Raw genomic sequence first — 21,207 nt, 5'->3', positions numbered from 1 at the left:
TGATTGGCTAGAAGCTATACACACCCTCTCCAGGCCCCCTGGATAAAAATGGCAATTACAAGCCAGGATTGCAGCAGGGAGTGGCAGAAACAGCACAGAGGGGCCCAGGAGAACATAATGAATAGAATGGTATGCTTTTTATTGTAAGAATTTTAGAGTACAGATTCTCTTTAAACTGGCCCCTGCTCACAAATACATATGATTTTTTGAGTCTTCCTATGCAGTTGTCAGTGTTACATCATATTTTATTTTTCCACTGCGAGTATCAGGAACTGCAAGTTGGTGAGTTAATATTCCATGTGTATTAGGACAGAAACCGAGGATGATGACAGTGGCTGTCTATACACAATACTTCTAACTTCACTTCTGGGGGCCGTTAATTATTTCCTGAAAATGTGGAAATCATTTCCTGACTAGTCAGGCCTGACACGACACAAACACCATTTACAAATGCAATGCACCTTCTGAAACCTGCCTAAACCACGCCATTTGTTACATTTCACTCTGGTTATCATATAACAGTTTGTTGAAACCTTGTGCATACCTACTAAAGGTGTGTACAGACGCGCAATTACTGTTGGCCTAAACTACTGTGCAATGAACATTAGGAAGTCAATTTGGGGTATAAGCATAGCGAAGGAGAGTTGCTTCCAGCAGGTGGGTAAGCAGCGAAGCAATGTGCTTGTTGCTCATTTGTCGTTTAGCCATTGTGAGTCAGCTGCACACATGGTAGATTCTCAGCTGAGATGGTATCAGACAGTTGCCTTCCCTGATGATCATCCAGCATGTGCATGGGACCCTTTAAGAAAAACAAGAGATAACATCACTATTGTAAACAATTGCAAGCATGGACTGGACTTGCACTAGGTCACATTGTATCCTGAAATCTTAGGTAGGAAAATACATTTCGTTTTTTAAGCAGTTTGAGGGGATGAGAAGGGTGTCTATACTTGTGTTATCATTTAAACTTATGAAAACTTTAACCACTTTTCTACCATCTCTCCAGAATAAAATGGCAAAATATGTTCATATGAATCGACAGTGCACTCAATTACTTTAACAGGCAGACTTTGTTTTAAGCAGCAAGCGTTTTAATAAGCATTCTGGCAGCTGAGATGTGCAGAATTGCTATTACTATTGCTCCATTTAATTGAGTTAATGTTTAGACTAAATTAAGGTCACTATAAATACGGTCCTCTTTATGACTCCTCTCCTTCTATCAGCCTTTAATTATGATAAATAAACCGAGAGTTGGTTTAGTTCAGCAGTGCATCAAAGGATGCTATAATGAATGAAAAAGTTATTAAAGTTAACCCAAAGTGAGAGGTATATGGAGGCTGCCATATTTATTTTCTTTTAAACAGTACCAGTTTCCTGGCTGCCCTGCTGGTCTATTTGGCTGCAATAGTGAATTACACCAGAAACAAGCATGCAGCTAATCTTGTCAGGTCTGACAATGTCAGAAACACCTGATCTGCTGCATGCTTGTTCAGGGTCTATGGCTAAAGGGGCCAATACACTCAGCCGATTTTCTGGCCGACCGATCGATCCCGATCAATCGATCGATCGTTTGCAAATCGGTTGGCCAATCGACCGATCGATGGATTTCCATCGAACTGGCAGGGTGGAAAATTTAGGTCGATCTGATGAGATTGCTTATCAGTTTGCATTGGCCTTAATGGAAATCTGATGGCAAAAAAAATGCCATCAGATCGAATTTCAATAGATTTCAAACTGAAATCTATTGGAATTCTATCCTGGTAAAAAATGTTCTAAAAACGCATCGGATAGATCATCAGATGCATTTCTTATCTATCTGCTGCCAATCTGACGAGTGTATGGGCACCTTTAAAGTATTAGAGGCAGCAGATCAGCAAGACAGCCAGGCAACTGGTATTGCTTAAAAGGAAACAAATATGGCACTCTCACCTCGAGTTCACTTTAAAGGGTAAAATGATGCAGCACTGCCACTGTTGACATAATGAAGGGCGGTGAAGTGGTTAAACTTGCAGCTTGTGTGGTCCTTCTTATCTTCTAACTGTACTCAGACATTGCAACCAATTCATTAAAGTCTTCATCTCCTAATCTTTCTATGCAGGAAAGATGGAACTGCCAAACGCCACGTTACTGGTGGAGACTTTTCTAAAACGGCAGAAATTTATTCCTGACCCACAAGAAACAAACCTTATGTTTGCCTTCTTTGCTCAGCATTTTACGCATCAGTTTTTTAAGACGTTTGGGAGGATGGGACGAGGATTCATTAAAGGATTTGGTCATGGGGTAAGTTACATTTTTTATCTCCACATTCCATTTGAGATATCTGCTTGGTAGGGTAAACATTTCTGTTCGGGCAGTTAATCACTAGATGGGAGTTTTGACATCACTTAAGCAGCAGACCTCCCTGTTCAATGTCTCTGGTACAGCGGGATCCCTCTTTGATGGGTGTGGTTGAAGGGCTGCCAGCTACAACTGCAACTGCAAATCTGGCATGTTGTGCCTTCCCATTATACAGAAAGGAAGGTTCATCAAGAAATCAGTTCTGTAGGCGGTTGCTAACTTGTTTTACTTCTGTTTCTTAAAATAGCTTACACTAATTAATTTAGCCTTGGGTAACTCTACAGATAAAATGTAATTGGTCCTGAAGACCTTATTCCTTCTAATTATGCTTTTATTGCTATGTTGTCTCCAGAATGTGTGTGCACAGTGCACACTTAGAAATAAGTTGCCTGTAATATAGACAAGTTCAGACTACAATCAGAATGTCTATGGGCTGACAACATATGTGTCATAGAGCCTTGGCATTCCTCTACAGCAGTAAAAGGCTATGAACCAGATTGAAAATGGACCGTGTTTCTGATAGTACAGTGTTTTCCTGCATGCTTGAAATAGAGGCACCGTAAAAAAGGATGCAGGAGAAAGCTGAAATCATACTGTTTTGACAATGATAATGAAATATATTGGTTTGCAAGTAAATGTAGGTTAAAATTAGCAATTGTGTCTAAAGTCATTTTTAATGATTTTAAGTATTGCAAAGCCAAATATTTAGGATTTTTTTTATCATCTCTTCATCTTTATCTAAAATAAAATAATAAATATATTAAAATGAAAGTAATAAAAATTGTTGGGTAAAACTAACATTACTAAATATAGTATATAACAATGAAAAAGAAAATATATTTACAGTCGTAATAAGCGTAGTAAAACATTGGTAACTATTATGGATATTTTATAACTACTAAACCTAACCCTACTCTCACACAGAACTCTCCCTCTAGCTATCCCTAACCCTTAGACCCCCCCCTGGTGGTGCCTAACCCTAAGACCCTCTGGTGGTGCCTAACCCTAAGAAACCCCTCCCTGGTGGTGCCAAACCCTAAGACCCTCTGGTGGTGCCTAACCCTAAGAAACCGCCCCCTGGTGGTGTCTAACCCTAATACTCCCCTGGTTGTGCCTAACCCTTAGACCCCCCTGGTGATGCCTAACCCTAAGATACTCCTGGTGGTGCCTAACCCTAAGACTCCCCCGGTGGTGCCTAACCCTTAGACCCCCCCTGGTTATGCCTAACCCTAATACTAACCTGGTGGTGCCTAAATCTAAGAACCCCCCAGGTGGTGCCTAACCCCAATACTCCCCTGGTGGTGCCTAAGCCTAAGACCCCCCTGGTGATGCCTAACCCTAAGACACCCCTGGTAGTGCATAACCCTAAGCCCCCCAGTGGTGCCTCACCCTAAGACCCTGCTGGTGGTGCTTAACCCCAAGACCCCCCTTTCTGAAGCCTAACCCTAAAATCACCCTTTCTCTGCTGCAGATAATGTAAATACAAAAAGCGGTAGATCTGTAAGATAATACATTTAAAAACCATAAGTGATACATTTGTAAGATAATACATTTCAAACGATTTACAAAATTATAATTCTTAAAACGAATTTCAAAATGTTAAAACAGTTAAAATGATAATTTACAAAAAGTTATAATTGTCAAAATGAATTTTAAACGTTATTTTACAAACCATTAATTCTCAAAACTAAAAATTTACCACTATTTAATGGGGGTCTAAATCATCCAGTTTTGCGCCCGATAGTCAAAATTTAGAGTGAATGGCGGCACCATGTTTGTCTACTTCTCATATTTGCCCGATTTTCCTGCTCCCTTTTACCTGTTGGTGTACAGATGAGTGTATCACATAGGGGCATGGAAAATGCAGGCACACTTTATACCAGAAGTTATTGGAAAGGTGAAGATTGTGTACTCACATCTTATAGCAACCAACCACTCTATAATGTCTACTCATATCTAGGTGCATAACTAGAAATCATTGGGTCCTCAAGCCAAAAAGGTTTATGGGGCCCTCCAATGTTTATACCCATTTCCCCCTCATCCCTTGTTGACTCCCACAGACTGGAGGCCCATCTGCCACGGTTCAAACAACAAGTGTGGCCATTAAGATCCCTCCAATCATAACAAGTGTGGCCACAACAACACCTGATCTAGAAAATGGACCCCTGAGTAGAAGGGAAGAAGGGTAAGCAGTCCTCCGCACCACAGTCCTCAGCACCTCTGTATTCCCAATATAGTTCTGCTTCTGTTCATTTCTGAAAACTACTGAAAGATTGATCTGTAGTTTATTCCTTGTGTAGGGTAGTAGTCACACAAACATTAAAGAAAACCGATGCCTGGTAAAAAGGTATACCTCAGTAGGTGGGAAATCTGGAGGAGGTAAATCCATCTTGAAAAAAAAAATATTTTAAAATATTATGTGCTTGTTTTGGTGTCTCTGAAGAACTTGTGTGCAATAAATCAGTGTTTCCTATTTAGGCTAATGGTAAATCAGTGGGTTTTTTAAAAAAATGTATGTCTGGATTTTCAGGGATATGAGAGAACAATGTTCATGCTCTGTGACTGTCCTGAGAAATATATTGTGGAAGTAAATATATAGACAGTATATACAAATTACTGCTCACTTTTGTTTTGCTACTTGTGGAAGTAAATATGTAGCAAAACACATTATTTACCCTTTAAGATAATCAATATTAACTACCTAAAGACCGCGTCACGCCAACGGGCGTGATTGCAGCGGCAGCCCCAGGACTGCCTAATGCCAATTGGCATCTAGTCCTGAGGCCGGCTATTGCATCTCCACTCCTCCTTCAGTCTACCAGCGGCGATTGCCACTCGGAGACTGTTAGACGGTGAAACCGCAGTCTTTTTACTTAGTACAGTGCTGCGATCTGTGTGTGTGACATGACTGTCCCCCTGGGGCACAAGAGAGCGATCGGCTCTCATAGGCTGAAGCTATTATTGGCTGGCGGGGGGCGGGAGGGGAAAAAATACGTAAGTTACTTTAAAAAAAAAATACAATAAATATTTGTAAAAAACCCCGAAACAACTGGGAGGCGATCAGACCCCACCAACAGAGAGCTCTGTTGGTGGAGAGAAAAGGGAAGGGGGGGGGGGGAAATCGCTTGTGCGCTGTGTTGTGCGGCCCTGCAGCTTGGCCTTAAAGCTGCAGTGGCTGATTTTGAAAAAAATTGCCTGGTCTTTGGGGTGTTTAGCACTGTGGTCCTCAAGTGGTTAAAACATAACCTTTATTGGTACCTATATAAAATACGCTGTAAGTATTACGTTTTGACAAAACGAGGGGAGGATCTAGGAGCAAGTGGGTTGTTTAGCTTGGTTGCTAGGTTATAGAAAACAACCCTAAAAACACTCAATTCACGTTAAACCCCCCCCCCCCCCCCACACACACACACACCAACCCAACATGTTTCACCCCCCTTAATTGGAGGCTTCATCAGGGGACAGAAGTGCAGCTGCTGCTAGAGCACGAGAGCATGTCGCTCTATTTGACTAATTGTATATTGGAATGTATATTTGAATGCTTTATTATTTTCTCTTGCACCTTTAGCACAGTGATTTTAGGGTTGTTTTCTATAACCTATCAACCGAGCTAAACAACCCACTTGCTACTAGATCCTGCCCTCGTTTTGTCAAAACTTAATATATGCAGCGTATTTTATATAGGTACCAATAAAGGTTATGTTTTAATATTGATTATCTTATAGGGTAAATAATGTGTTTTGTTCTTTAGCTCAGAAATTTTGATTTTTTTGAAGTAAATATGTTGACAGATATTGACACCAGTTTCTCCTATTTTAGGATATTGTAATTAGCACTTAAGGCAGACCTGTTGTTTGCATATTGATTCACTGTCTGGGACTGGAAGTGATTCATTAAAGTGTACTGAGGTGGCATGTGACATGATAAGATAAACATATTTATGTATATTGCAAACCATTTTCATAAACAGGCTGTGTTTCTTTTTTATTTTGCCACCTGAAATAGTTAATTTTCAGGCATGCAAGTGACATCTTCTGTCTTGTCTGTACCTTGTCGGGAATATAGTAAACCTCACTGATAAGCAAATTACAGCCATAAAATGTAGTAAGTAGTAATAAAGTTATGGGCGAATGAATGAAAGGAGCGATGAAAGGTGAAAATTGCTCTGGTTTTTAAGGGGGAAAAACCCTTGGAGGTTAATTGTTTAAGGGGCAACTTATTGTTCCTGCGGATCTTGTATACTTGGAAAAGTCTTTTTTTAGGAAGACAAAATTGCACTTAAATATTTTGTCAGTAGAGGTGTTTTTATTAGCTCTATTTGGCCCTCTACATAATATTAGTTTAGTGGGTTTGGATCTGCATTATTTAAATTTGTAATACCACTACCTTGTAAGTCCTATAATCCAGTATTTTTTAAACACATCTATTTTTTCAGGGACATGAAAATTTGATGTGTGTGATTGTCCGGGAGTGATGCATTATGGGAGTAACTGTGTAGACTATATACACATGACATCCATATTACTTAAGGCTAGAGAATATATGCCAGCTAAGTATAGCAAAGATTGCACTAAGCCAATGAATGTGGAAGCTGTAAGAATGTGTATGATATTTCGGGAAAGGGAAAATAGGTGTGGAGGGGTGTCCAGTAAAAATAATGGTGTGCTGCGGTTATTATGTGGGGACTAGATAGTAGAAAGGAATGTAGCAAAGAGGAAGCATGTAATGGTGCTGTGTATTGAAAGATAATAGGAGGTGTGTTCCAATAGTAAGATGTTGGGGGGGAGTAACGATATTTCTCATCATAACATCTGCAAAGGTGTGGGGTACAGATGTAAACATAATGCGGGGGGCATGGTAGACAAGCTATGTAGTGCTGAATGCAGTATTAACAGAGATGCAAATTCAGAATGATAGTGTCACTATATTTTATCATCACAGTGCTTTGGGTTGGTCCATGCTCCCCACATGATCAGAAGGGAGGAGCAATAAGTCTCACACAATGCAGTAGGCTAGCCATGCTTTTGCTCTAAATATTGCAAATGTACAGGACTGGGCATAGACAGTTGTCTATATAAGGATGGTGTGGTTGAAGAACAACCTGCGTAGTAGAAAGTGGTTTCCAGGCCTCACTCCCCCACAGCTTGAATTAGGTGTAGGGTAAGTCTGCCAGAGCACTAGGCCAGACACGTCTCAATTTACTCAAGGACCAGCACACTCAAAAAGTCTTCTAAATGTATAGACTTCCTTTATACAGTGCTTTGTGAAAAATGGTACTCTGTCCCCCTTACAACCCCTCCTCCTCTTATTAGGCTGAGAATCGGACCTCAAGGGTCTGGGTAGCCCCGATTTTTAAATTTACCTTTCATCTCATCCAACCTTCTTCCTTGGCTTAAAGATGGGCTTCACTCCCAAAACAGCTCTAGGCGGATGTCTGTTGCCTTAATATTGTGGCCTATGATGTTATAACTCTGTCTACCCGACTGACACAATTGTATAGCCTTTTTTGATTCAGGGAACCAAGATTTTGATGGACATTGATCATCTTTGATGGCTATCCAATTACTGTGAATGCTCCTTGGATCTGTCACGATTTTATATATATTTTTGATTGTGAATAAATGTTCTAATAAATAAAGTCTATAAGTTTAGAAGACTTTTTGAGTGTGCTGGTTCTTGGATAAATTGTTGAAAAACATCCTGGCACCACTGGGAGGAGCAACAGAAAAGCAAAACATGGTGTGAACAAATGCAGCAGAGGCACTAACACCTCATCAAAATGATGCCACACTTATGTTTGGTTGCCTACTTTATCATGTGTCTCTCTATGCCTCTATTTGCCATGCATAATCCTCATCCCGCCAACATCTCCACTTCAATGGCATTCATACTGTTATGAATACATCCCTCAACCCCCATCTCCAGAACCTTTGAACCAATCTGACTTCGTCCACCTCACCACAATGTTTCAGAAGGAAGACCCAATGACATGTCATGCCTGGCACTTCAACATCGACTGTGTTTGAGGTGAGAATGAGAGAGTGCAGATAATTCATAACAAAAAAAATGTTTTGCATCAGAGTGGCAAAGGATTAGGAAAGTGCCATTTCATAAACTCACATTCAGACAACAAGTAAAATCAAAACTGAGCTGTGTAAGTTTAGTGGTAATCTTTTATGAGTTTGGCAATTTGCAGATATATTACAGTGTACAAGATTTATCTTCCACAGCCTGCAGCAGCTTTTATGGGGAACACACCCAACGGTGTGCAGAGGAATCTGTCACTTATTGTGAAATAAAGTAATAATGCATGCCCAAGTGCAATATTTCATCACAGAAGTCTTTGTACTATGCTGGCTCCAAATATGGATGACGCTTTATAATGATTTGAGTGGGAAATGTGTACAGAACTAAAGCCAGTCCGAATTTCCAGAACAATGTGTCCTGCCCTGGTATGAAAAATATGCTTCATGCCAGTTTCCATCGTTCTGCTGTTCATCTTGGAGGAAGTATGCAGTGAATGGACAGTCAGCCTGTGGGATTAGGGTTATAATAGGAAGGATTTTATACTGTATTACCATTGTGTTTACAAATTGTAAACTAGACTGGTTCTCTGTGCCAGTGTCCTTTACTTCCAAGACTCTTTACTGGATCCCAGTAAAAGAATGCTGGCAATTATGATGATGTGCTAATGAAAATTTAGTTATGGTAATTTTAGGAAAAAAAATGTGGTTGAGATTTAGAACCACTTTTGAGTTTTTATTGTTGTTCTGTTCCATTTCCATCAATTCCTCTCCAGACAGAAAATGTGGCGATCTCTGAAAGGGTGTCAGAGACAGAAGTAAATAATTGCACATCAGAAGAAATGCTGGTACTTACACTCCACAGCAGGAATAAAACAACTTTTATAGAGTGGGAAAGAGTCAATGGATGAACAATTGTGAAATCAGATTAATGGAATCGGTTGTTTTTTTTGGATCAATTCAATCAATTTGATCAGATTGTTTAGCAGTTTTTCTCCCCTTAGTGGGCCCAAACAATTGTCTCCCATTGATCATAATGATCAAATCAGACAACCAATTGTCCGGGGGACTGTATTGTAAATGGCCACCTTTAAAATTTCCAATGAGATTTTTAGTGCTGTCACTCATTTCCTGTCCTCAGCATATCACAACACTCCTTGGAGATCCCCAAGACAGAAAGTGAGGGGAAATCTCTTTGATCGTATCATGGACTAGATTATTTTCTAGGATTTGCCTTTTAAAAAGGACCTGAGGTAAGAGAAAAATGGAGGCTGACATATTTCTTTCCTTTTAAACAATGCTAGTTGCCTGGCTGCCCTGCTGATCCTCTGGTTAGATTTTTTTTGTGTAGCCATAGACACTGAACAAGCATGCAGATCAGTTGATCTGACTCAAGTCTGAGTGGATTAGCCACAGGCTTGTTTCAAGTGGGTGATTCAGACACTACTGATGCTAGAAAGATCAACAGGACCGCCAGGCAACTGGTGTTTTTTTTGTCTTTTTGTTCAAGTAAATGAATATGGCAGCCTCCATATACCTTCCAACTTAGGTTCCTCTTAAAGCAGACTCACAACAAATGTGAGCAACAGGAATAATTTGCTGAAGATATATATATATATATATATATATATATATATATATATATATATATATATATATATATATATATATATACAGTGGCTTGCAAAAGTATTCGGCCCCCTTGAAGTCAAGAGGCCCATGGTGACTCTGGATGAGCTGCAGAGATCTACAGCTCAGGTGGGGGAATCTGTCCATAGGACAACTATTAGTCGTGCACTGCACAAAGTTGGCCTTTATGGAAGAGTGGCAAGAAGAAAGCCATTGTTAACAGAAAGCATAAGAAGTCCCGTTTGCAGTTTGCCACAAGCCATGTGGGGGACACAGCAACCATGTGGAAGAAGGTGCTCTGGTCGGATGAGACCAAAATGGAACTTTTTGGCCAAAATACAAAATGCTATGTGTGGCAGAAAACTAACACTGCACATCACTCAGAACACACCATCCCCATTGTCAAATAGAGTGGTGGCAGCATCATGCTCTGGGGGTGCTTCTCTTCAGCAGGGACAGGGAAGCTGGTCAAAGCTGATGGGAAGATGGATGGAGCCAAATACAGGGCAATCTTGGAAGAAAACCTCTTGGAGTCTGCAAAAGACTTGAGACTGGGGTGGAGGTTCACCTTCCAGCAGGACAACGACTGTAAACATAAAGCTAGGGCAACAATGGAATGGTTTAAAACAAAACATATTTATGTGTTAGAATGGCCCAGTCAAAGTCCAGATCTAAATCCAATCAAGAATCTGTGACAAGATCTGAAAACTGCTGTTCACAAACGCTGTCCATCTAATCTGACTGAGCTGGAGCTGTTTTGCAAAGAAGAATGGGCAAGGATTTCAGTCTCTAGATGTGCAAAGCTGATAGACACATACCCTAAAAGACTGGCAGCAAAAGGTGGTTCTACAAAGTATTGACTCAGGGGGCTGAATAATTACGCACACCCCACTTTGCATTTATTGATTTGTAAAAAATGTTTGGAATAATGTATGATTTTCGTTCCACTTCTCACGTGTACACCACTTTGTATTGGTCTTTCACGTGACGTTCCAATAAAATTGATTCATGTTTGTGGCAGTAATGTGACAAAATGTGGAAAACTTCAAGATATATATATATATATACATATATATATATATATATATATATATATATATATATACACTCTGCATGTCTAAATTATGAGCAGATGAAGAGATATAAGTAGATGAAGTCAAAGATAAAATGAAAGTTCATTTAAATGCAGAATCCCCTTGTTAGTGAATTAAGCCATTGACTGGGGTACACAGTAGCAATGCTAATTTTTACAGGAGACAATCAAATATTTTTTCAGCACCCTGTATATCTGGAGCTTCAAGCAATTGGAGTTTGTAGGTTTAATTGAAGGTAAATTTTGATTACTGAATTTTTGATTCATGTATTCAGTTTAATTCACCCAGTGTGTCCCAGGAATACTTTAAATATATCATTTATGCAGTTTTGTCATATGACTTTAAAGTTCAAAACGGACTATATGTAAAGTATTCCAAAGATACTGGTTTAAATGCTGCAAGGACAGAATCAATCATTTTAATCTAGAAGTCATTCTGAATTACGCTTTGTGCAGTTTCCTAGCAGCGGAAAAAAGAAAAACATGAAAAGTAGCCCCAGCTGTGCTTACACTGACTGCATACTTTGACATAATAAAACATTTCCTGTAAAGACCACTAAGCCTAAGCTACCAATAACTACTAACTAGTAACTGCCAACTGGCCCTGATTATTTCTCTTGCGTGATTTACCATATCCCAAACAACTTTTATTTTTTTTACAAAACCAAGAAACTGGAAAAAATGGAATACTTCACAGTCATGCGTGATTTACCATATCCCAAACAACTTGTATTTTGTTTACAAAACCAAGAAACTGGAAAAAAAAGGAATACTCCACATTCATTAAAACAAGATTTATAACATTTTAAAGTGAGCCATTTTGCAATATAATAACTCAGCACAGGGCTGCATTATTTTTCCTCATACCGTAAGTGAAAACAATTTTTAAATACACCGTCCAATATTTCTGGACCACTCATGCTCTCCTCAGTGGTGATTCTCAGAGATCGCTGAAGTTACCTGAGCGAATCCAGATTGTTTTGATACTATTATACAACCTCTTTGGTCCAAATCAAGCCCTGAAGAGTACCTTATTTTTTTATTTGCATTACAGATTGCCCAGAAAACTCATGGTGAACCAAAACTTCTAGAAGTGTGTAAGAGGCTAAAAAGCTCCAAAAATCCCTCTTACTAAAATGCTATGCAAAACAGTGTATTTGTTTACCGGTAATTCTTTTCTTCGGATTATAGATAAAATGCTTTTATTATCAGAATAAGAATCGTTTATTTCGCCAAGTAAACCGGGGTTGTACTCAGAATTATTTTTGGCGCATACAGGGCCGGTGATGTTATAGTGAAAGACATACAGTAGAGTACATACATTCGAGCTAATTGTACAGCAGTAGATGCATTCACAGTGCATAGGGCATACATAAAATGTAAAATGTTGTACATAAAATGCTTTTATTAGGTGCAAAATTTGTAAATTATCACAGGACATATTAAAAGATAATGCTTATAAAAATACAAATGTGCATCTTCTATGAGAAGTTTTTAAGGAAGATTCTACATAGATGAGAAGTTCATTTTTTTGCTGACATTTATAATCTGGATGACGTTCTTGTTGACTCAGACCTGGGTTCTCTAACTCAAGAAATGAAGAAAAAGTAAAAACAGATTCTGAAACAGAGAAAAAATAGAACAGATTCTGATGTTGTGCCTGGTCTCTCCTCTAACAGATACAACTCAGTTCTGATGAATCAGGAGATACACAAGGCGGATTGGTTAATGTCTATCACACAAGAGAAAGAGCAGCATTACTTAATTTCAATTTTTTTTTAAATCAGAAACTACAGTGATGCGATCCGCAGGGGCATCAGAAGAGCATAGGATGCACAGCCATTCACTACAGAATTGCAACAAATAGTTGCATGCATTTCTGCATGTTCACAGTGGGATTCTATTCATTACAAATTAATGGGATCCCAACCACATTGGGGATAGTAGTTGTGCGTTGTGACGGCCACCTTCGTTGCCCGCTGCGCAGACATGGAAACGAGGCTTAATGATGCAAAGTTGGAGCAAGGGAGATATGTGATGCCCCACACACATTAATAACTCAATAATTTACAGCAAAGGAGCAACTGTATTTGTTCTGACAGGGTGGACACAGACAAACACCTGAATCAACTTAACAAAATTTTCATGAAATAAGGTTACAGTCCTCTTATGACTCACTTATGAGGCCCAAATCAGTAAAACTAACATCCTCCCTGGACTCAACTACGGAAATATAAACAAAACCAGGAAGAGGGCCATGTCCCAATGATTGTTTAATTATTAATAATTTGATTATTAATTAGCAAACAACCTCTTAAGAATCCATTGAGATGTTCTGTTTCAATTAAAGGGAACCAGAGACAAACGATCTCTAAAAAATGAAAAAATATGTTATACATACCTGGGGCTTCCTCCAGCCTCATAAGCCTGTATCGATCCCATGCCGCCGCCCTCTGCTGCCTCTATCGCTGGTACCGGGTCCCGCCACTTGCGCCGGAAGCGACCAGTCTTCCACCTGCACAGGGGCTCCCTCCGGCTCTGTACGCATGCGCCTGCGCAGTACGGAGGAAGCGCTTTGCGCTTGCGTCGACTGGCCGAAATGACGGGACCCGGTTCCGGCGGACAGAGGCAGTGGAGAAAGGCGGCGTGGGAGCAATCCAGGCTGATGGGGCTGGAGGAAGCCCCAGGTATGTATAACATATTTTTTTCTGTGGTCTCTGGTTCTCTTTAAGGCATCTTAATGACATGTATTTATGCCTGCAAAAAAGAAAAAAAAATCTACGTATCCCCTTTCGATGTTGCATGTATATAGCTGCCTTTTCCATCAGCTTGTAAGCAAGTAGGATTGAAGTCTGAAGAAGGTTGCACAGCCGAAAGCTTGTTTACTCTTATTCTTTTAAGTTAGCCAATAAATGGTGTCATCCTGATTCAAAACTTCTTGTATATGTAATAATTTTTTTCACTTCCTGACACAGGTTGTTTCCAGTGTCCAACAAGTAACCTGTTTTCATGTCATAAAACACGCCCATACTAGTATTATTACCAGATACCTTGTGATGCCTGCGTGTCCCTGCAATAACCCTAAAATCAATTCCTGCACACCTGGAAAATCGTAACTTTTTCAACTTTGGAGGAATGTGGAGGCTATCACTGGTAGCACCTCTTAAAAGATAATGGAGGTTACATTCATGTGCAAAATATGTTAAGTCTATTTGTTATGCCAGCAGCTCATATGAATTTTCAGATGATCATATGATCATATATTAAAAGTTTTATTTATTTAACTGTTGTTGTCATCAGCTGCTTGAGTATGCCCAACTGCTTTGATGCAGTTACATTACCATGCTCTTATGACTGTGTTTCGTCTACATCATACAGCAGATTAGACTGTAAGCTCCTCTAAGCGGCAGTCCTTGACATGTCTATATATACACTGTGGAAAAGTGCTGTGGAAGATGTCAGTGCTATATAAATACATAATAATAATAATAATAATAATAATAATAATAATAATAGTAGTAATCATTTGTAAGCCATTGTTATGACTTAAGTGACAGTAGAGTATTGCACCATGTTAGCCAACAGGAATAGTGTCTGTCAACAGTCTGAAGAAGGCTTATTAGCTGAAAGCTTACTATTTTCTTTTGAATCATCCTGATTCAAAACTTTCAGTTTTATCACTTATTGTGAGCATATAGTGCATGCACTCACCTAAAGGATTATTAGGAACACCATACTAATACGGTGTTTGACCCACTTTTGCCTTCAAAACTGCCTTAATTCTACGTGGCATTGATTCAACAAGGTGCTGAAAGCATTCTTTAGAAATGTTGGCCCATATTGATAGGATAGCATCTTGTAGTTGATGGAGATTTGTGGGAGGGACATCCAGGGCATGAAGCTCCCGTTCCTTCACATCCCAAAGATGCTCTATTGGGTTGAGATCTGGTGACTGTGGGAGCCATTTTAGTACAGTGAACTCATTGTCATGTTCAAGAAACCAATTGAAATGATTCGAGCTTTATGACATGGTGCATTATCCTACTGGAAGTAGCCTTCAGAGGATGGGTACATGGTGGTTATGAAGGGATGGACATGGTCAGAAACAATGCTCAGGTAGCTCAAAAGCTCGAGGCATTTAATCGATGCCCAATTGGCACTAAGGGGCCTAAATTCTGACTCTATCGAGACTCATCAGACCAGGCAACATTTTTCCAGTCTTCAACTGTCCAATTTTGGTGAGCTTGTGCAAATTGTAGCCTCTTTTTCCTATTTGTAGTGGAGATGAGAGGTACCCGGTGGGGTCTTCTGCTGTTGTAGCCCATCCACCTCAAGGTTGTGTGTGTTGTGGCTTCACACATGCTTTGCTGCATACCTCGGTTGTAATGAGTGGTTATTTCAGTCAACGTTGCTCTTCTATAAGCTTGAATCAGCCGGCCCATTCTCCTCTGACCTCTAGCATCAACAAGGCATTTTCGCCCACAGGACTGCTGCAAACTATATGTTTTGCCCTTTTCACACCATTCTTTGTAAACCCTAGAAATGGTTGTGCTGAAAATCCCAGTAAATGAGCAGATTGTGAAATATTCAGAGCGGCCCGTCTGGCACCAACAACCATGCCACACACAAAATTGCTTAAATCACCTTTCTTTCCCATTCTGGCATACAGTTTGGAGTTCAGGAGATTGTCTTTACCAGGACCACACCCCTAAATGCATTGAAGCAAATGCCATGTGATTGGTTGATTAGATAACAGCATTAATGAGAAATTGAACAGGTGTTCCTAATAATTCTTTAGGTGAGTGTACACATAAACAGTGATAAATAAGAACACTTGACTATGGAGAGGCAGTGCCATTATTCCATGTGGGGATGTAGCAACAGTACTGTATAAACAGCTGTAAATAAGAGTTCAGGAATGTGGTGGGAAAGGTTATCACTGAGGTTAAGATGTCAATAAATCTGTTTTATGAGAGTTGAGAAAACCTGCTTTACAAATTAACTGTATAATAGAGGTTACACAGTATAATCAGATGTAAGTAAATGGGGGCTGGCTTACAGTCAAGTCCTCTTTATTTAATCAAAATAAAACCAGAAAATTGAATCTTATATATCCCCTCACATTGTTGCCTTCCTATGAGATACTGCATAGCATGAAGGAAGCTGATTGGTACAGTATATAGCTACCTGATTGTTCTACATGACTTTTCCCACCATTCTCTCCATTGCATACCCATTCCTATCTCCCCAGTGGTGCAAAGCACTGAAAATGCGCTTTGTGGGGGAAGGGGAGCAGTTAAAGGTGACAAGGCCACAGCTTGAAGTGAGCATGCCCAGCCTGAGGTGAGGTATAACTTCTTCAATGACAGACCACAATATCAGACAGCCCCCAGTAACAGACAGCACCTCAAACCAATCTCCAGTAACAGACAGCCACCTAGTAAAAGATCAGACCTCTTTCTCATTACATTCTTGCTATCAATAAGGATGGAGTTAGGTGCCAGCACTCACATTTACCGAAACCATCAAGTTAAGCCAGCAGTCATAGCCATCCAGTTTTCAGCTATGCAGAATAGCTGCACTGTAGCAGCTAATCTGCACTCCCAATAATTTGGTGCCCACGCAGTACCAAATCTTAGTTACTCCTCTGTATCTCCTGCTGCCTCTCAAATTACAGTGAGTGGCAGTTGGTGGGAGATGGGAACAGACACAGAAGAGAGGAAGTGACAGAAGGAGTCATAGAGGGTGCATAGAGCACTATATAATGTTCCAGTCTGCTCTCCTGTACCACTCTGCTCATAGAGGGATGCTTTTTTATGTGGGGTCGAGGTTGATCTTGTTATGGGGAAACAAATGCCTATACTTGCCTATGTGCAAGTAAACGGTCATACTTGGTATGGTTGGTAGGTCTCGGCTATACTTGTTATGGGGAGAAGCAAAAGGCAATAATGGTTATTGGTGAAAGGAAAGGGCTATATTTTTTATAGAGGTGGGATTGAAGGGCTATACTTGTGGAGGGTGGGTGGCTATACTTGCTGTGGGAGTGCAGGAGGAAGTAAACAGCTATATTTGTTGTGGGGTGGCTTTACTTTGTATGGGTGCGGGTATTCCTATGTTTATGATGGTAAAACAGAAAGCTATTCTTGTAGGATGGGGGAGGAAAATGGCTACACATGCACTAAGTGGGATACATGGCTTTACCTGTTTTCTTTGTCAACTTTAGTTAGAGGGTCAAATATTAGAGTTGCAATTGAGATTACAAGGTAGGCTATCTCCTGAGTAATTTTAATTTCACTCCAAGACTGGTATTTCTCTATTTCCATGTTTAATAATTTAAAGAGAAACCACGACCAAGAATTGAAGTTCATCTCAATCAGTAGCTGATACCCCCTTTCCCATAAAAAATCTATTCCTTTTCTCGAACGGATCATCAGGGGGCGCTGTATGGCGATATTGTGGTGAAACTCCTCCCACAAGAAACTCTGAGGACTGTGGTACTCCTGGCAGTTTCCTGTCTGTGAACCTTGTTGCATTGTGGGAAATAGCTGTTTACAGCTGTTTCCAACTGCCAAAAAAGCAAGCAGCAGCTACATCATCTACCAGCAGTAAAAATGTCACCATGTGATAAATGTCAGAATGTAAATCGGGGTTTTAAAAGATTTTACAATGGGCAAACACTGACTAAATTATTTATACATGATTGTAAAAATGAAGCACTTGTTTTATTACATTATTTTCACTGGAGTTCCTCTTTAACCTTTTCTGAAAGTAAGTGATTGAAATCTATGCCCTGCTTGCTGCCTTTTATCCCTGCCAGGGCATAGATTTTAATTAGTCGTCATCACACCAGTTTGAAATCCGCTCGCTCAGTTGTCTAATGACAGCTGAGCTCCGTACGCCGGTCAGGAGCTAATTTCATTGGCACCTGACCTTATGATCACAGTGATCACAGCACCAATTCTGGCAAAAAAAGATTCTGGTCCCCATAAGGTCAGTGCTTGCTATACTTAAAGGGTTACTGGAAATTATTAAATAATTGAGGGAGGGATTAGCAAGGGAAGGAGTGGTAGAAAAATTTGTGCATTTGATAAAAATCAGGAAAGTTGTTGCCAGTGTGAACAGGGGGTATATTAGAATATCATGTTGACATTCAGGTACCCCTCTGACAGCATTGTCATGTTTTCTAAAGTGGCAGCTTAACTATGACATTTTTATACAATCACTCCATGAAGTTTTGTTGGACTGTACAATGAACAGGAAAAGCACTGCAATTTTTTTCCAGATGTTATGGACTATAGAAGTTTTGAACACTTCATCTAGCCAGTTTGCCAACTAACTTAAATAGTGCTTTCAGCCTTCGTTCAAAATGTATTATATTCAAGGAAAATACAATATTCAAAGATTACTAATAACTGATATAATTAGGGGTAGCTTTATTTGTTAACACATCACAGAGTTTCATTTAATCATGCTGTGATGTTATAAAGTTATACCTACACATGACTTACAGCTATGGGCATAGGTTCTTCCATAATGGCTGCTATGAAGCTCAAAGGGAAGTGGGTCCAGTTTGTGGCATGTACCTCATTCAGTGTCAATCTTTTCTTGTGTGTGTGTGTGTGTGTGTGTGTGTGTGTGTGTGTGTGTGTGTGTGTGTGTGTGTGTGTGTGTGTGTGTGTGTGTGTGTGTGTGTGTGTGTGTGTGGTGGTGGTGGTGGTGGTGGTGGTGGTGGTGGTGAGGGGGGGGGTGGCGGGGGGGGGGGCCGGGGGTCCCAGCCTTTAGCCACTGGCTACTTGCAATTTAAAGCAGAACTACAGTCTGGCGTTGCGCACAATTAAAGAAACATGTCACCCAACAGGTTGTCATATTGACCTAGCATGGAGACTGCCATAGTACATAATACGCAATATTGTAATGTCCAGTTTAATCTCTGAGCATCACTCTGCTATTAGAATGCACAGCTTCAAGACAGCTTTTCATCTCTGGTGCCTTGCAGACAGAAGCTCTTATCTGCTGTAAGAGAAGCTTGAACAGAGGTGCCAGAATACAGTAAAAATGTTTAAAAAGCATTTAAAAAGGGCAGCACTGGTGCGGAGGCGCTTAAACTGGCTACAAGTATCCAGCAGAGGCTCCTGATGAAGCAGGCATAGACGCAAGAAATGCGTTGCAATTTTTGGAGCTGTGAATAAAGAAATGTTTGCTGATTAATTAACTTGTGTGAGTCTACTGTGTGAGGTAAGTCCACCCCTACCTCCATTTTTAAATGTTTTTTTAAATATTTTGTTCTATTTTTGGCGCCTCTGTTATATATATTATCTACTGTGCACTTTAAGTCCACCCTTGGTGGAGGGCTGATACCCCATCTACTGTTTGCTGTCTTTAGCAGTAACCCACCTTTGTGAGTACCATTCTTTATTTATATATTGTTGTGGATATCTAACATACTACACTATCAAGGGCTCTTGATCCTTTCTCCTTTTTCTAAGGCCCGGTTCACACTTGCGGTGGCCCTCCGGAATCGCCGTGCCGGAGCCGCACCGCCTGCAGAACGGACGGAACGGACGCACGGCATAGCAATTAAAGCCTATGCGTCCGTTCACATGGGTCCGTTCTGCAGAACCGGAGCCGGACCGGATCCGGGCCGGATCCGGACTCCGGCCTCCGTTCCAACATGCGCTATTTTTTCATCCGGCCCCTCCGGCAGCCGTATCCGGGGCGGAGCCGGACTGCACCATCCGGCCAATACAAACAAATGGGAACCGGAGGCCGCACAACACACTGGCTGAGAAATCCGGATGTTCTACCCCACTTCCTATGCGGATTTTTGCGGCGATATTGGCTGGGGACACATGGGCAAGCATTTTGGAGTGGAGCAGCACGAGCTGGAGGTGTTGGCAGGATGTTGGCAGCATGTCGGAGGTGGAGGTGAGTGCTAAACAGCAGAGGGCCTGATTCCACAGGTCCCCCTTCTGCTGACCTCCCAGACCCCAACATTTTTTTTTTTTTACGTTAACTTTGCCAAACGGATCCGGATCGCATCCTGATTACCACCTGATGCAACCTGACCGGATCCGGATCGGATCCGGATCAGAACCGTACGGTTCCGATCCGGATCCGGTCCGGATCCGGTCAGGTCATCCGGTCCGTTTGGCAAACAACCGCTAATGTGAACCGGGCCTAATGTAACACTTTGACCCCTTTTCAGGAATTTGCACTCTTTTGGGCATAATAAGCATTTTAGGCATTGGCGCTAATAAGATTTCTTTTGCGCTACATCTTTATTCCTATAAGGATTCAGGTCTACTTTTCTTTGCTTTTTCTGTTGTCAATCAACAGAGAATTTATGATGAATGTGCTGGATTTCAAGAATGATCACATTACAGATCTTCAGTGGTACATCAGATAATCAGGGGTGTGGCTGCCTTTATTCTGGTCTCTGCCTGCCTAAATGTATGCTTGTGGAAGGAAATGCACAGATACGCTTGTTATTGGCATTATGGTTTCTAATTTTAAATCAAATGAGTCATTCACCTTTACCTTTCAAATGTCTCTTAGTTAAAACTAAAAAATTCATGTGTCATTTTGTTAATGCCGAACTGCGTAACCATAAATTCAAAAAAGGTACCTAATAACTCAGCTCTTTATTTAGACACAGTTGGAATGAAATATATAAAAACTTGCTTATAATATGTCAAAAACCTAGAGAAAATTAGGCTTACATGCATGGGTCCATTACAGCCTAATATGTCAGTTTGATCAGTCTCTCTAATTGGAAATTGATTGGATAGAGATGTAGTACTACGCTAAACTGCATATTCAATCTCTGTAGACATTAGCAGAATTCTATTGAGCATCATTTGAGCTGTAATTGTTGTGCAGCTCAATTTTATATATTTAGTATTTGTATAGCAACATCTTTCGCAGTGTGTGGCTACCATGGGCCTATTTTGGGGAAGCTAATGAACTTATCTGTATGTTTTTGGGATGTGGAAAGAAGCTAGAGGAAACCCACACAAACATGGAGATAACATACAAAAGCCATGCAGATAGTGTTCTAATCCAGAGAACAAGCAATGAGAGAGTGCAATCCCTCATCCAACCCAATGCAATCCAGTGCAGCCATAG

General features: G+C 40.5%; 1 protein-coding gene across 2 annotated transcripts in view; it reads left to right on the top strand.

Moving 5' to 3' along the window:
• PTGS1 (prostaglandin-endoperoxide synthase 1) overlaps positions 1 to 21,207 on the top strand; it is a 156,659-nt gene that overhangs the window by 67,244 nt on the left and 68,208 nt on the right. For both annotated transcript variants that reach the window (XM_068249717.1, XM_068249716.1), the window contains one exon: positions 2,099 to 2,280. In XM_068249717.1, the coding sequence (XP_068105818.1) occupies positions 2,099 to 2,280 (182 nt within the window). The remainder of the gene's footprint in view (positions 1 to 2,098; positions 2,281 to 21,207) is intronic.

The sequence above is a fragment of the Hyperolius riggenbachi genome, chromosome 8, assembly GCF_040937935.1.
Source record: "Hyperolius riggenbachi isolate aHypRig1 chromosome 8, aHypRig1.pri, whole genome shotgun sequence".
In the NCBI taxonomy this organism is placed as follows: domain Eukaryota; kingdom Metazoa; phylum Chordata; class Amphibia; order Anura; family Hyperoliidae; genus Hyperolius; species Hyperolius riggenbachi.
This window is presented reverse-complemented; position numbering and strand designations above follow the sequence as displayed.